Below are 14,810 nucleotides of genomic sequence, written 5' to 3'. Positions count from 1 at the left end.
GCTGGGCATACATAAAGGACCAGACCATATATGTAGCCGAAACTCCACTATAAAGTTGGGCTACAGAGTTGTGAATTTTGGGAAGTCCAAACTCGGTTGGTTGTCAAAAGGAGGCGGAAGGGAACACTATCAGCCGATTTAGACCCGCAGCTTATTGATCCTTCCAGTCCAGTCTTTATGAGAAGAAGAAGCAGAAGCAGAAGCAGAAGCAGAAGCAGACCAGAGTTTCTCCTTCAGTGTTCACTTCAGCCGGCTTTAGGCATTCGAATCGACCCAATATTTTGAACCCACAATTCCAAACGCGACTTCGTTGCCGCCCCCCTTCAGACGCCCACAACCTGTTCGCAAAAATGCCTGCAAGTAAACCGGCAGATTCTCGCACCTCGGCGCGCAACAAGCATACCGGTACGTGATCAAATTTCTCTTATTCTACTTCTTCATTCAATTTGACCCTCGAGGAAAGGGAACAATCCAATTCCAGTATGCCTTCTTTTCGTGCTGTACAACTGCTTCTCGGGTCCTATTCCCTACGCAAGCGTCGATTTATTCTGCCGACTTCCTTCCTCTTCCAGGGAAGATGGTTTAGAGCGCCCATTTCATGTCGCGAAACGCCATCTGTTTTAAATTCCAGAAACTCTGAGTTATCCGAAAAGGCGTATGTTTTCCATAATCGTAGTTTTATCAGATCTTATTCTTCTGAAAAGAGCAGTGGCAATGGGTCTAGCGAGTGGACTGAGAATATAGAGTATCTAGATGAGTCTGGAAGTGTGATTTTCTCCGGTAAAGGCGTTCGGTCAGTTGAACCAGGTCTGGATGACCATGTAATGGTGGGCGGACTCAAAAAGCCTTTTCTGAATGCCTCGGCTGTTGCTAAGATAGTTGAGATCGTATGGAGGTGGAAATGGGGACCGGAGTTGGAATCCCAGCTTGAAAAACTCCAATTTGTTCCTAATATGACACACATCACTCAGGCATTGAAGGTTATCAATGATGCTGAGGCTTCTTTGAGTTTGTTTCGTTGGGCTAAGAGGCAGTCCTGGTATTCACCTAACGATGAATGCTATGGGTTGTTGTTTGATGGGTTGAATCAGAATAGAGATTTTGATGCCATTCAGTTGCTGTTTGATGAGATTGTTCGTGATTTAAGCAGTGATGGGACTGTGTCATTCAGTGCGTATAATCGTGTGATTCAGTATTTGGCTAAAGCTGAGAAATTGGAAGTGTCTTTCTGTTGTTTCAAGAAGATTCATGATTCAGGTTTCAAAGTTGATACCCAAACATACAATTCGCTTATAACCTTGTTCTTAAACAAGGGTCTGCCTTACAAGGCATTCGAGATATACGAGAGCATGGAAGGAGCAGGGTGTTCTTTGGATGCATCTACCTTTGAGTTGATGATACCAAGCTTGGCAAAATCAGGTCGTCTGGATGCTGCAATGAAGCTCTTTCAAGAGATGAAAGAGAGGAATTTTCGTCCTGGCCTAAATGTTTTTACAACCCTTGTGGATTCTATGGGGAAAGCTGGGAGGCTCGACACATCGATGAAGATTTACATGCAAATGCAGCTGCTAGAGCTCAGACCACCTGCATCGATGTTCGTTTCTTTAGTTGAGTCACATGTGAAGGCTGGGAAGTTGGATACTGCTCTCAAGCTTTGGGATGAGATGAAAAGGGCAGGTTTTAGGCCGAACTTTGGTTTGTACTCTATAGTCGTTGAGTCACATGCTAAATCAGGGAAACTCGACGCTGCTATGTCTATCTTCACCGAAATGGAGAAAGCTGGATTTCTTCCCACTCCATCTACTTACTGCTGTCTCTTGGAAATGCACGCAGCATCGAGACAAGTAGATCCTGCCATGAAACTCTACAACTCTATGACTAATGCAGGCTTGAGACTCGGGCTAAGTACATACACTGCTTTATTGACGCTCCTGGCTAATAATAAGCTAATTGACATTGCTGCCAAAGTTTTACTTGAAATGAAGGCCATGGGATTCTCTGTCGATGTGAGTGCAAGTGATGTATTGATGGTGTATATCAAGGAAGGCCATACCGATGCTGCTTTGAGGTGGCTTCAGTTCATGGGTTCGTCTGGAATAAGAACGAATAACTTCATTCTCAGGCAATTGTTTGAGTCATGTATGAAGAAAGGAATGTACGAGTCAGCTAAGCCTCTCTTAGAATCCTATGTAGACTCTGCTGCAAAAGTTGATCTCATACTTTACACATCCATCCTGGCCCATCTTGTAAGGTGTCAAGAAGAGCATAATGAGAGATATTTGATGTCCATCCTCAGTGCTACCAGACATAAGGCACACTCTTTCTTGAGTGGACTGTTCACTGGACCAGAACAAAGGAAACAACCAGTTTTATCTTTTGTGAGGGAGTTTTTTCAGAGCATCGACTATGAGCTGGAAGAGAGCAGTGCAAGATACTTTGTGAATGTCCTCCTCAACTATCTCATTCTAATGGGACAAATAAATCGAGCTCGATGCATTTGGAAGGTCGCTTATGAGAATAAGCTCTTTCCAAAGGCCATAGTCTTTGATCAACACATCGCCTGGTCACTCGATGTTAGGAACTTGTCAGTCGGAGCTGCCCTTATAGCAGTCGTGCACACACTCCATCGGTTCAGGAAGCGAATGTTGTATTATGGTATAGTTCCAAGGCGCATAAAATTGGTTACTGGACCTACTTTGAAGCTTGTGATCGCTCAAATGTTGAGCTCTGTGGAATCCCCATTTGAGGTTAGTAAGGTGGTTCTGAGGGCAACAGGAGATTCTGTGATGGAGTGGTTCAAAAAACCAATCGTTCAACAGTTCCTTCTGAATGAGATTCCATCAAGATCAGATATCCTAATGCACAAGTTGAATACTCTCTTTCCCAGTTCTGCACCTGAAATTAGATCTCTTTCCCCTATCAAACCCCTCATTCCCAGGAATTCAGCATAATTGTCAACCCATTTTCTTAAAATAGATAGATTCAGGGGCTCTGTTTTTCAAGAGGTAAAAGAATTTTGTCCTGTAATTTAACTCTGTTAGCATTTTACCTTTAGCAGAATTGCGATACAAAGAACTCTACTTGTTGCAATTCACATAATCTCATCCCTATACGCATAATTATAAACCCAGAGATTCCTTGGATATCTGTGATAAAGAAGACTTGCAATGTTTTCATTTGCTTCACAATATTGTGGACAGAGCAGAGACACGACAGTAAGACATTCTGGACTTCGTCATTTCTATTTCCACTCAAATGCTGTTTCGTTTCAACTCTATTGGCTTGCTTGCTATCGATAATTGTGAAAATACAAAACAAAATGGCTTAGTGGAATCTATATTTATAAAATAAAATATTCTATGAACATGTGAGAAATCCATCTTGTGTAATCAAATAGCCTTCTCCACCCACACTTCTTCTTACTGCCTGATAAAGCTCCACCCAGGAAGAGCAATGCAATTCCTCCGTTCCCCACAAGAACGTGGGATTGGGGCTAGCAGGGCACGCAGTAACCAAATCCAACACCGACGCAGCCGGTTTCAGTGACTGAGGGAAATTGAATGCTAAATTGTCCACTTTGTGTTCGTAAATTTTCCCATTTCGATCCACCTTAAACCGCGAGGTGCCCTGAAACTCACCTCTGGCCTCCCATGGAACCCTAGGAACGCCCTTCAAATTCCACCGAATCAAGATAACGTTTTCAGAAGGCTGCCAAATCCTGTACACCTCAATCCCGATCTCCCGGAACAGAATTCTACCATGAAATCTCAACGCCCAGAATATCAATTTGTACCTCTCAATCCCACTGAACGTGTTGAGAGGATCAATAAACGTTATGTCGTCCCTGAAAACGATCGAACCCCCAAAGTTAAGACGGGCGAAAGAGCAGAGGATCATAAATTAGCCTCAGAAATAGAGAGAAAAGTACCTGTAAATGTCGTAATTGAGGTCTCTGGCGAAGATGAGAGGAAGGTCCTCGCGAAGCGTCCTGACAGCGAGGCCGAGATTGACATAGAAGTCGTCTCTTCGGTCGTCGGAGCGGGAATCGGGGAAGGCAGAAGGAGAGGCGAGTTGAGGGCCCTGGAGAAGAGGCTGAGGGGAGTGGAGGCTGGTGAGGGAGAGAGAGGAAGAAGAAGGAGAAGAAGAAGAAGCCCTGATTTGAGAGAAGAGAAGAGGATTTTGTTTAGATTTGCAGAGAAGGGAGAGGGAAGGGAAGAGGTGGGGAAGAAGAAAAGCCATGGAAGTTTGAAGTTTGAAGTTTGAAGTTTGTCGGAAGGAGGAAGGCTCAGGTTTTGAAAGCCATGGAGGAATCAGCTTTGGTTTGGTAAGCGGGTTGTGTGGTTTTAAGCGTGGCCATCTCTCGCGGGTAATTTCCAATTTCCATGGCCTGCCCCTGCCTTACTCCCTTACTCCCTTACTCCCTTGCTAATCAAATTAATATATTACACTATATATTTTGCTTTTTCTTTTTGTCCCAGGAATAACTTTCAAACAATTTTCCACAACACCACCCACCATTCTTTTTTTTTTTTTTTTTTGCCCATATTTACTATTATCATATCATCCAAAATTATTTAATAATAGCGTGGCTTATGAAATTAAATTATTAATTATTAGTTTCTACTTGCATATTTTTATTTGTTTGACTTCTGATAGACTTTTCTATTTTATTTGAATAAGCTTAATTAGATTTAGTGGTTCAAGTTCTCAAAATACAATATATATATCAGAAGTCGAAGTCTTAGGGGGAAAAAGTGTTGTTTTTGTTGGTATTTAGGGCTGTCCATCTCTAAGGAGGATATTCCCCAAGAACGGGTATATATATATATATACTATGGCACATTCTTTGTACTACTTTTCCATCATTTATTCATCCATAATCCCACGCAGGCATACATGTCATTCTTTTCCCACAGTTGATTCTTTCCCTTTCTAGCTGATTATTTACTATATGTGTGTGTGTATATATATATATATTCAGTAACAGACGAGAGTTGGATTATCAAATTTTGTTGGTTTCAAATTGGTTGAATTTTGATTAGTTAATAAGATAGTTTTGGTCAAGCGGGCATTTTCATTTTCAAAAATCAGTTTGGACTAAAATATCAGCTAAACCCAATTTGTCAACTCGGCTGATTTTGACCAAAAATCAAGCTGCTGCTTAAAGTCTAACTAGATGCTTCGTTTACCAAAGTTTGAAACGTTATTGTTTAACATCATTGGGACGATTCTAAAGAGTGGTTTGGATGAATCTATGGAAACAGAGGAATTCTACAGTTTATGGCCTCAAATTGGATTGCCCAAATCCATATCCACTATCAATGTTACCTATTTTATTAAAGCATGTTGGATGAACATCTTTTAATCATCTCACCACATGGTTCTGCCTGCACAAATGAATGTTACAGTGAGCCCTTCTATTGCATATGGATTAGCTTGATTCCACAGTGTATCAGGAGAAAAGGAATAACACACTTTTCACCCTAGCAGAATAACAGTAAGGAGGTATGAATATTTCCAAGCATAAAATCATATTCTAACAAAGCCTAAGCTAGTTTTACCTGTATGTATTCATTCAGAGGGCGATTTACACTTGTTTTGTTGTTCGGCAAGTGAGTTTTTGTCATTGTTTTCTACAAACTTGGATAAAATAGTCGAATCATTTTGTCGGTCTCTTTCAACCAACCACTCTTCTCGAAATTGAACATCGACATCTCTGTTCGAAAATATGACCAAAAGCCATTAAAATGTAGTCAAGAAGTTAGCTACAATTCAAGGACATGCATAAGTTTGAGTGGGAAAATGAAGGCAAGGGAATTACCTTCTTAAGGCTAGAACTTTGTAGTTCGTCCGAAGGTAATCAGCATACTTTGTAAGTGCATCTTGTGCATATGGTTTGCCCACAGTTCTTATTGCAGCAGCACTGAGTAGATTCTCCAAAGAGCCATGTTTCTTTAAGAGCTTCATTGCAGTCTTTCGACCGAATCCAGGAGCAACGTGCTGGATTCCCGGAACGCCATCTACCTCGTCACCCATTATGCATCCTATGCGATAAATCATTATATCAAACTTCAATATTCATTTTATTTCCTTTTGGTCAATGATTGCACGTGCTGTGTACTTTATGATAAGAAAATGGTATAAATGTCTGAGCTTCTCTTTCTAAATGGTTTCTACATTCTATGTTTGCAGACAGTACTTACTAAGACTCAAGTCAGAGCACGGATCACAGTTATACTGAGCAAAGTAGTGCTTTAAGGTGTAAAAGGACCATCTGTTGAGCTCTGGCAAAGGCATCACGAGTTGGACATCTTCTGAAATCAACTGCTTGAAATCTTTATCAGGAGAGGCTATTACTGCCCGCAACCCTCTTTGCAAAACTTGTTCCACAAGTGTAGCGACAACGTCATCTGCTTCGTGACCTTTGATCTTTATAACCTGCAAGATATAGCTTCTTAGCATGAAAAAAATAAGTCTTAATGATTCAGAACATTCATCCCTTCGAAATTCAATACTCAAACAGCAACCACATTGGTCCTGAATAGTAGCAGCTTTCTGCAGTTTACATTAGCTACTCTGCAAATATGTCGCAAACTATGTAGACAAAATTCACTTACGGGCACATTACAGCTTCTGAGAGCATCTCTTATCACTTGATATGACCTTCCAGAATTTCCCTTTGTAAATCTTTGTGAAGATGATTGTCTAGTGAATTTTATCCGATGTGCTTTATATGAGGGTAGCAACAGCCTGCGATGCTCACTACCTCCTTCCCCATCAATAACCTGCGGAGCCAATACTAATTTGATGAGTTCGAGAAATATTGCATTCTACTGATTCCGATAACCTTTTCTATATTAAGAAAAATCTATTCAATGAAAACAAGTCTCACATGAAGACAGATCTCTAGCTATTTGACAGTACAAATAAGAGAATGATAATACCTTAGTTACAAAGCTAGCAGGGATGGGGTATGTAGAGTTAAGAGAAAGTTGATGCACAAATCAACATTGAAAAGTAAATCGAATTGCAGTTATATGTGGTTGTGTACATCCATCTCCCAAGTACCGAACTTAACTTTTTCCAACTATAAAGCAAAAAAATAATGCCAGAATCACTATACTCCAACATTTACACTTGAAATAGAAATGAAGATCTCCTTCTCAAAACTTCTGCAGTAAGCACTAGGCCCAAGAGGTGGCGGTGTGATCTTAACATTTGCTCACTGCACTAAGCATTGGGCCCAAAACGGCATGAAAGCAAGTGAAATCCAAATCTTTACCTCTCTTCCTGCACTAGAAACATTATTCAACTGGAGAGCAGGCAGGGAGTCATATTTAATTCTCAATTAGTTGATCTTGTGATTGCCACAAGCAGTTGCTTACGCAACAAATAGACCTCGCGGTCACTCGACATTCCAAATTTGAAAATGACATGGAAGCCTTAGAAAGCACTGCTTGAACAAAACCAAGTTTTAAGTCATTAAGAAATCAACTCATAAATTCTGGACAGAAATTCAAGACCCTCAATCATGGGACGTCCCTTAACAAGTCTCCTCGCCAACAGTACAATCATGTATAATTAAACGAAGAGAAAAGGTCCATGTTAAAAAAATAAATAGAGATATGCTCTTGTTTTCATCATCAAGAATTTGAGCAGATGTCTGTCAGTTCTAAAAACATTTGGGCTCAACTGCTGGCCTTTAACCATTTTTTCCATAAACCAATTTAAAAACAACTTCAATCACTGAGAGTTTAATTCCATCAAGTAAAAATTTCCAAGATCTTCAAAGTTGCGTCACTATAAATAATCAAGGCAATCAAATCACTGAACCCCGTATGCAATTCCCATTCCAGATATCAGTCAAATGAGATAATGTTTACTTCATCTCAATCGGTTAATTTGTAGATTGAAGTTGTCATGTATGATAGCACAAAAAATGGCAACACGCAATCAAACAGATAAACGAATTACAAGCAGACAGTCAGAGAGAAATTAATAAGTTCAGACATCGGCACCGGAATCCACGAGAATCTAAGCAGCGTGTATATATATATGTATAAAAGTGTAAAAAATCAGACAGCTTATGCGCTCGCCGTTATTGATAATAAACGCAATATAGATAAAATGGCACTTACGGCAATAACAGGATCACTATGGCTAACTTCCTCGAAGAAGATGGAAACCCAGCGACCAAAATTGTGCAAACTAGGTCTGCTGCCTTGATAACAGAGAGGATTTACGTCCAGGAAAAAGACCCTTCCCTTTCTTGGATTATCAGCTTCCATTCTTGGCGGCAATTTTCCATCTTCTGCTTGCTTAAAACCCGAAGAAGTAGAACGAGAAGATGCCGCGAAGACACTCAGCTTCAATGGCTTGGTTCTCCATGATTTGGCTTTGGTTGTTCTTACCGACTCGGCGGCTTTCAGAGTCCTCGACGGTAAGGAAGTAGGCGAAGCAGAGTTAAAAAATGGCGGAATATTAAGGCCTATGTTGGCGCTCGCCTCGGCCATTTCTAGAACGGGTCCTATCAGGAAACAAAAAACGATGCGGAAAATTGGAAATATGAACGAAAGTCGATAACTTCATTTAATCTGAAAATGGATTTTTCTTTTTTTTTTTTGGATTTTTAATTTTGCTAAATTAAAATAATTCACACTTCATAGCTTTCTTATGTGAGATGAAAAATAAAAAATAATAATATATTTATTATAAATATGATTTAATAGAATAAGAATATTTAGTAACGAAAATTTGTCTCGGAAGGCGTTTGGAAACGAGAATGAAGAAGAATAACGGTTGGGCACTTCCACGAAACCAAAAGAGAGATCTCATTCTTTGTATGTCACCTTCTCCTCTCTTTCTGATCCATCTCGCATTCTCCCGCTTTACGTTTCTCTCCCGCTTTCCCTTCCTTGATCTCCATTACTGTACAATCCAAACTTCTTTCTCATCATCTCGAACCCTCCGGCCATCTGTTTTTCCGATGATAGCGCTTCGAACCGCGTTCATTCCGATTTGCATCACGGATTTGATGGGGCTACATTGAGCTTGCATGGATCGTATGGAATGGAAGCTTTCGGATTTATGAGTTATTATCAACTGCTCGTCCAATTTCACCTATGGCGGTTAGTGGGCCGGCTTCGAGTTCAGAGAGCTCCTGGAGAGACTCCAACAAGGGTATGTCGAATGGTAACATCAAGGGTTTGATCTTAGCTTTGTCTTCCAGTTTCTTCATTGGTGCCAGCTTCATTGTCAAGAAGAAAGGCTTGAAGATAGCAGGGTCTTCTGGTGTAAGGGCAGGTAATCCGCTTTTTATCATCTCTTCTTTTCTGACATTGTATCTTGTTTCATGTGTGATAAAGACTGGCGGTTTTATGGAATATCAATTTATTTTGGATCCATGTCGGTTTGCCCTACTTATTCTCAACTTTTCCCTGCCAGGCGCTGGCGGTTATTCTTACTTGTATGAACCATTATGGTGGGTCGGCATGATAACCAGTACGTTTCTCCAATTTTCGTGGTTGCTGCTGTGTTTTTAATGTGTTACAGGGCTTTGGCTGATACGAAATTATTTAGGATGTCGTTCGAAAGATTTGCTAATAGAAACATTTTTCATTTGTCAGTGGTTATAGGTGAAATTGCTAATTTTGCAGCTTATGCATTTGCACCGGCTATCCTGGTAACTCCCCTCGGTGCACTGAGTATAATTATCAGGCAAGAGGACAACCTGTCATTATTGTTGTTGTTAACGCAATTTGACATTCACTGTGTTTTTACCATTTTGTGGCATGTTTTTCGCAGTGCTGCTCTTGCTCATGTTATATTAGGGGAGCGATTAAACATTTTTGGTATACTTGGTTGTGTGTTATGTGTTGTGGGTTCAACAACAATTGTTCTTCATGCACCTCAAGAGCGTGAGATAGAAACTGTCAAGGAAGTGTGGGATCTTGCGACAGAACCAGGTAGACAGACACTAAAGGACATTCTATTTCTATTACCATGTCTAATTTTTTTTTTAAAAAACTTTTGTGCGAATATCAAATACCTTGACGGCTTCTTTCCTTAATGTAACATATGCGTGTTTTCTGTAGCTTTCCTTTTGTATGTTGCTTTGATGGTAGCCACGACTCTCGTACTCATAACGCGCTTTGTGCCTCGTTATGGGCAGACATATGTGATAGTCTACATAGGGGTTTGTTCTATTGTGGGCTCACTTTCGGTATGTTTGTCCGTTTCAATTGTGTTTTTTTCTTCTAGTTCTTACACCGATCTATGTAAAGTTTCTGAAGCCGTTTTGACAGGTTATGAGTGTTAAGGCACTTGGAATTGCCCTGAAGTTGACATTTTCTGGAATGAATCAGTTAACATATCCTCAAACCTGGGCCTTCGCAATGGTTGTCATTATTTGTGTGATCATTCAAATGAATTATCTAAATAAGGTATCCATCTCTACCTCACTCGGAAGGGCCCATCTAAACAATATTTTTATTTGAAAGCATGAAATAAATTATATTAACCACTTTTGAGGGATAGCTTAACTAGTTGACAAGTTTAATTGTTCGGCAGTTGACACAATATAGTTGGGTAGTTATAGATATACATTGGTGATTGCTACTTCCAGCTTGCTATAAGGGTGGAAGTTGGCAGATCCTTCGCGAAGTTCTTTTGTACTTCTGTACAACATTGAAATGAATTCCTGAAACTTTTGTAATGGTCATTAGTCAGGCTAGTTTGTTATATCAGCTAATTGTTTATATAAATTTTCTATTCAGATGTATTGACTGAGGATGCAAACTATCAGGCTATAACCTGGAAGAGATGAAACAATTTACTTAATTTATATTTACCATCCTCATTAGGTTTTTAAAAAAGAAATTAAAATTTTCTGACGGTAGTTTATTATTGTAGGCTCTTGATACTTTCAACACAGCTGTCGTGTCCCCTACATACTACGTGATGTTTACATCATTGACCATTTTGGCTAGCATAATTATGTTTAAGGTAAAGACATAGCTCTTGTTTTTCCTTGGCTTCATAAAACATTATCAATTTCCTCCGTCGGATAAATATATAAGAGGGCAATGCACGTATGATGTTCAATCTTTTCACTTGCGAATTTGACAAATATTCGTATTTTTTTGTGCATGGATTTGTGTTTGTGTTGTAAATTCATGGGGAAATCAAAGTTGCTTTGGATGAGCAGCTTTTTTTTTTTCAAAATTTCGAATAGTGTTAACTGTTGTATACGGCCGTTATCTGAATTCATGCAATATTGGAGGCTAGTAGTAATTAAGTCAATTCTCCAGCCTGCTTATTATGTAATCTGTTCATATCTACATTGCTTTGTAGTTAGGCCGTTGTTTTTAGTTCCTGCATGCTCTTTTGATTCTTCATTTTTCTCAAATGAAAGCTAGCTTTTTCTCCCCCCCCCCCCCCCCCCCCCAAAAAAAAACCCTAACGGTCCAAAGAGCACGAAAATGAGGTAATTGCTTGCTGTTGGTTTTTGAGAACGTTGGAGACTGGCTCTGCCGGAATGCATGATTACTGGTTTCAATATGCAATGAATTGAGTACAAGGCCCTTAAAATACTTTGAAGTATAAAAGTAGCTACATGTGGATACTTGTGATCTGAAATAAATCCATAAGTATGTAATCCAGTTAAAACATTTTCTCCTGGTTTGCCATGCCTAATGCTCAAGGAAAAGAGAAGCTTCTGCATAATTGCAAAAGATTCTGAATTATAAGTAAAAGCAGTTTTCGTCTTTTTTTTTTTCAAGTTTGTGATAACTATCTTAATAGAACAGAGAAACTTCTACTGCCACAGTCACAGTGAAGCTCCAGTGTCCCTGAATCTCCAAAATAGCTTTTGATCCAAGTAAATCCTCCCTATCCTTTCCTGCCTTTTCATACACACTCATCATAACTAACCTGTTCCTTTAGGCCCACTACTAGCGCCTTTGTTCATGCAAAGAAGCACCAAACTATGCTTCCTCGTCTATCAATGCCGCCAGTTCCCTGCGTACTTTAATTCCCTCTCCTTACTGCCTTTTACTCTTCTAATGTAGGTATTATAATGCACAGGGGGTCTATCATTATATTTTATCTAGTTTCTAAGATTGAATTTTTAGAAAGTTTCTAGGATAGAATCTTACCTATTTTCCAATTTAGTTTTTTTTTTTTAATGGATTATCTTATCTATGACTACTAGAAGTCATCTATCAAATAAATCCCAGATGCCATGGAATTTTTCCAAATTTCGGTGTCTCTATGTGATATGGAGTCACCCCAAGGAAAAATAAGATTCGGATTATCTTATTGATCGAATATCTCAAGACAAAAAACCTTGTTTGAGATTCGAATCACTCTACAAACAATATTGATCAAGTCAAGCTTGAATAATTCTAAACATGTAATCTAAACTATAATGAGGAGAATTTTTTGGATTTACAGGATGAGTTTCCAAGTGGGAGAGTGGTTGAGTTGTGGAGCCTAATGTTTACAAGATAGAAATTTTTAGAAAGTTCTTCGTATAGAATTTTATCTAGTTTCTAGGATAGAATCTTATCTATTCTCTGATTTAGTTTTTTTCATGGATTATCTCATCTATAGCTACTGGAAGTTATCTATCAAATAAACCATAGCTGCCATGGAGTTTTTCCAATTTTTGGTGTCTCCACGTATATTTCTCCTTGTGTCTTCTCCCTTTTATTCCTCATGTTTGTGTTGTACTTGTGCAATCCTAACAGTAGCAACAACCATAAGAAATATCGAATTCCATCGAACACAAGGCAATGCAAATAGGTTCCAAGAAAATGACCCCAACAGATTCCATCGGAGTGTGGATGGAAAGAGGTACTTCTCTTGAGCTGTAACGGTTGTAGTTGAAAGAACTTAAGCCAGAAAGTTCCAACCCAATATTGAGTTCACTTTCTGCTATTCTGCAGCCGCTCCCCGTTCTAAAACGATGTTTCCCTAGATACTCCAACTCTTCTATAGCAAAAGACACTCCTTGAAGCTGGCATTAATTGGTGCTTCTAAAAACGATGAATAGGACACTCAGATGCCCATGTCCAATTTAGTCATTCCAATTCCCTGCGTAAAGAAGAATGCCTTCAGAACACCAACTTGTCTTATGTACTTCCCACTCTTGGATTTTGGTGATGACCCAATTTTAGGTCTAGCTTAGATGATATGATTGCTCCATGTAGCGTAGATGATATCGTATCAATAGCAAATAATGGAGAAATACGACTGAAGATTCACATTTCTTCCTACAACATGCCTCATTCCTTTCTAGAACAAATCAATAAGCCTTCAATTGTTACTGTGGAGTGGGGCACTTGATTTGCTCTGATACCGATTGTAACTATTCTAATCTGTTGGTAGGATAATATTGACGAATGACACATTGAATCCAAATCATCTTTTGCCTTATCATAGGAATCAATATAATAATTGTTTTTATGATTATGATCCTTGCTGTTTCGATTTTTTTCTTGCTTTCAAATCAAATAATTAAGTTTATATAATCAACTTTATCTATGATTCATTGGAACAAAAAAATTCAGGCGGTGGAAATAAAAAGAAAAGGACTTGATGAAATGATAGGGACTTTATTTTCATTATTTATAAATATATGTTTTCAATAGTATTTAGGGGACTATCATTTTTTTCGTTATTATACTTGTAAAAGGCATGCAAGTTGCACTTTTTAATTATATTTCATGTTTATTCTTAAAACTTTTTTGACACATCGGGACAAATTTTCATTGTTGACGCTGATTAACCTGTTCCTTGACTTCCCCTCAGGATTGGGATCGACAAGGAGCAATTCAAATTTTCACGCAGATGTGTGGTTTTGTGACGATTCTCGCGGGTACTTTTCTTCTTCACAGAACAAAGGATATGGTTGAGGGTGGGTCCTCAGTTCCTCCTTCCATTGTTTTAATATCATATCAGTTTCAAAACATCTCATATTTGAAGTTTTGTTTCATTACAGCTTCTTCAACGACACCATCTTTTTCGATGCGACATTCTAAACACGTAGAAGATGGTCGTGAGCTCGAAGCCATGCCACTTCAGCGTGAAACATCATTGTGATAAGATTAGCCAGTCATGACTAAACTTGCCGCCATTTATGAATTCACTCTTGTCATCATGTCACATTTTGTGCACAAATCTTGGGGAAAGGTACGGCAGCCACTGGCTTTGTGATCGTGAACATTGTTGATAGATTTGAAGGGGAATGCAAGCCTGGTTGGACTACAGACGGTAATCTCGTTTCTTAGAGGAAAATGATTTGGAAGTCCCATTTTTTCTGTTAGGAACCTCTTCGTGGGTTGCAATTTTTGACCCATTGTTCTATATATACTATATCATATCATTCATTCGTATTCACAAAGAAATAGACCTTCTGAGGGATGTGTGGCTCATAGAATGGCTTGGCATAGCAAGTTGGAAGGACCATTTACATACATACTGATTATACTTCACTCATGTACTCCCCCACTTTTTCTACACTTCTTTCTTGGTTTAATAGAAATTCGTTCTAGCATTGCCCAAATCATCATACCATGTCACATTTCTTGTGCGGGTGGACAGTTTGCAAAAACAGCAAATATGAGGAAGAAACAAATGAAATATTCATCAACAATGTCTACTGTTCTAATATTTTCACAAAATTTTCACAAATTGTGTGGGCGGTGATGGCGAGTGTGGTAGTGATAATGAAGGTGTTCAAAAAGCTTCTGTTTTTTCATAGCTTTCGCAGGATGCTCAAAGCTTGGACATGGGGATATATCCTCTTG

General features: G+C 39.1%; 4 protein-coding genes across 7 annotated transcripts; 2 read left to right on the top strand and 2 right to left on the bottom strand.

Annotated features, from left to right (window-relative positions):
- The first annotated feature begins 215 nt into the window (after positions 1–215).
- Positions 216–3,090, top strand: EMB2217 (Pentatricopeptide repeat (PPR) superfamily protein). Its single transcript, XM_023686527.2, has one exon. The coding sequence runs from the start codon at positions 483–485 to the stop codon at positions 2,949–2,951; it is 2,469 nt and encodes an 822-aa protein (XP_023542295.2). The 5' UTR covers positions 216–482; the 3' UTR covers positions 2,952–3,090.
- A 125-nt stretch (positions 3,091–3,215) lies between these two features.
- On the bottom strand, positions 3,216–4,351 carry LOC111802248 (uncharacterized). The gene is made up of 2 exons (XM_087118208.1): positions 3,929–4,351; positions 3,216–3,844 (listed from the first exon to the last, which is right to left on the bottom strand). The coding sequence occupies exons 1-2, from the start codon at positions 4,237–4,239 to the stop codon at positions 3,358–3,360; spliced, it is 798 nt and encodes a 265-aa protein (XP_086974334.1). The 5' UTR covers positions 4,240–4,351; the 3' UTR covers positions 3,216–3,357.
- Positions 4,352–4,448: 97 nt separating this feature from the next.
- Positions 4,449–8,571, bottom strand: LOC111802238 (5'-3' exonuclease family protein). Of its 2 annotated transcripts, none has more exons than XM_087118192.1 (6): positions 8,139–8,571; positions 6,618–6,785; positions 6,204–6,438; positions 5,822–6,044; positions 5,562–5,716; positions 4,449–5,483 (listed from the first exon to the last, which is right to left on the bottom strand). In XM_087118192.1, the coding sequence occupies exons 1-5, from the start codon at positions 8,511–8,513 to the stop codon at positions 5,572–5,574; spliced, it is 1,146 nt and encodes a 381-aa protein (XP_086974318.1). In that variant the 5' UTR covers positions 8,514–8,571; the 3' UTR covers positions 4,449–5,483; positions 5,562–5,571. The 2 variants fall into 2 exon arrangements, with proteins under 2 accessions (XP_086974318.1, XP_023542307.2); XM_023686539.2 differs by having other exon boundaries at positions 4,449–5,387; positions 8,139–8,570.
- Positions 8,572–8,748: 177 nt separating this feature from the next.
- On the top strand, positions 8,749–14,566 carry LOC111808624 (putative magnesium transporter NIPA4). 3 transcript variants are annotated; one of them, XM_087118199.1, is made up of 9 exons: positions 8,749–9,303; positions 9,445–9,501; positions 9,657–9,717; positions 9,805–9,965; positions 10,095–10,222; positions 10,305–10,442; positions 10,912–11,004; positions 13,813–13,918; positions 14,003–14,566. In XM_087118199.1, the coding sequence occupies exons 1-9, from the start codon at positions 9,123–9,125 to the stop codon at positions 14,101–14,103; spliced, it is 1,026 nt and encodes a 341-aa protein (XP_086974325.1). In that variant the 5' UTR covers positions 8,749–9,122; the 3' UTR covers positions 14,104–14,566. The 3 variants fall into 3 exon arrangements, with proteins under 3 accessions (XP_086974325.1, XP_023550516.1, XP_023550502.1); XM_023694748.2 differs by having other exon boundaries at positions 9,627–9,717; positions 13,813–13,879; XM_023694734.2 differs by having other exon boundaries at positions 9,627–9,717.
- Positions 14,567–14,810: the final 244 nt, after the last annotated feature.

The sequence above is a fragment of the Cucurbita pepo genome, chromosome 1 (assembly GCF_057944985.1).
Source record: "Cucurbita pepo subsp. pepo isolate OVF chromosome 1, ASM5794498v1, whole genome shotgun sequence".
NCBI classification, from domain to species: Eukaryota; Viridiplantae; Streptophyta; class Magnoliopsida; order Cucurbitales; family Cucurbitaceae; genus Cucurbita; species Cucurbita pepo.
Note: the sequence above shows the minus strand (reverse complement) of the source record. Positions and strands in the feature narration are given on the sequence as shown.

Excerpts from the sequence above, each read along its gene's own strand:
- EMB2217 (XM_023686527.2), top strand. The coding sequence starts at position 483 with ATGCCTTCTTTTCGTGCTGTACAACTGCTTCTCGGGTCCTATTCCCTA.
- LOC111802248 (XM_087118208.1), bottom strand. The coding sequence starts at position 4,239 with ATGGCTTTTCTTCTTCCCCACCTCTTCCCTTCCCTCTCCCTTCTCTGC. Across the intron at positions 3,845-3,928 it reads CTCAATTACGACATTTACAG|GGACGACATAACGTTTATTG; the intron begins GTACTTTTCTCT and ends GATCGTTTTCAG.
- LOC111802238 (XM_087118192.1), bottom strand. The coding sequence starts at position 8,513 with ATGGCCGAGGCGAGCGCCAACATAGGCCTTAATATTCCGCCATTTTTT. Across the intron at positions 6,439-6,617 it reads TCAGAAGCTGTAATGTGCCC|GTTATAAAGATCAAAGGTCA; the intron begins GTAAGTGAATTT and ends TATATCTTGCAG. Across the intron at positions 5,717-5,821 it reads AAAGTTCTAGCCTTAAGAAG|AGATGTCGATGTTCAATTTC; the intron begins GTAATTCCCTTG and ends ATTTTCGAACAG.
- LOC111808624 (XM_023694734.2), top strand. The coding sequence starts at position 9,123 with ATGGCGGTTAGTGGGCCGGCTTCGAGTTCAGAGAGCTCCTGGAGAGAC. Across the intron at positions 9,304-9,444 it reads GTCTTCTGGTGTAAGGGCAG|GCGCTGGCGGTTATTCTTAC; the intron begins GTAATCCGCTTT and ends TTTCCCTGCCAG. Across the intron at positions 11,005-13,812 it reads CTAGCATAATTATGTTTAAG|GATTGGGATCGACAAGGAGC; the intron begins GTAAAGACATAG and ends ACTTCCCCTCAG.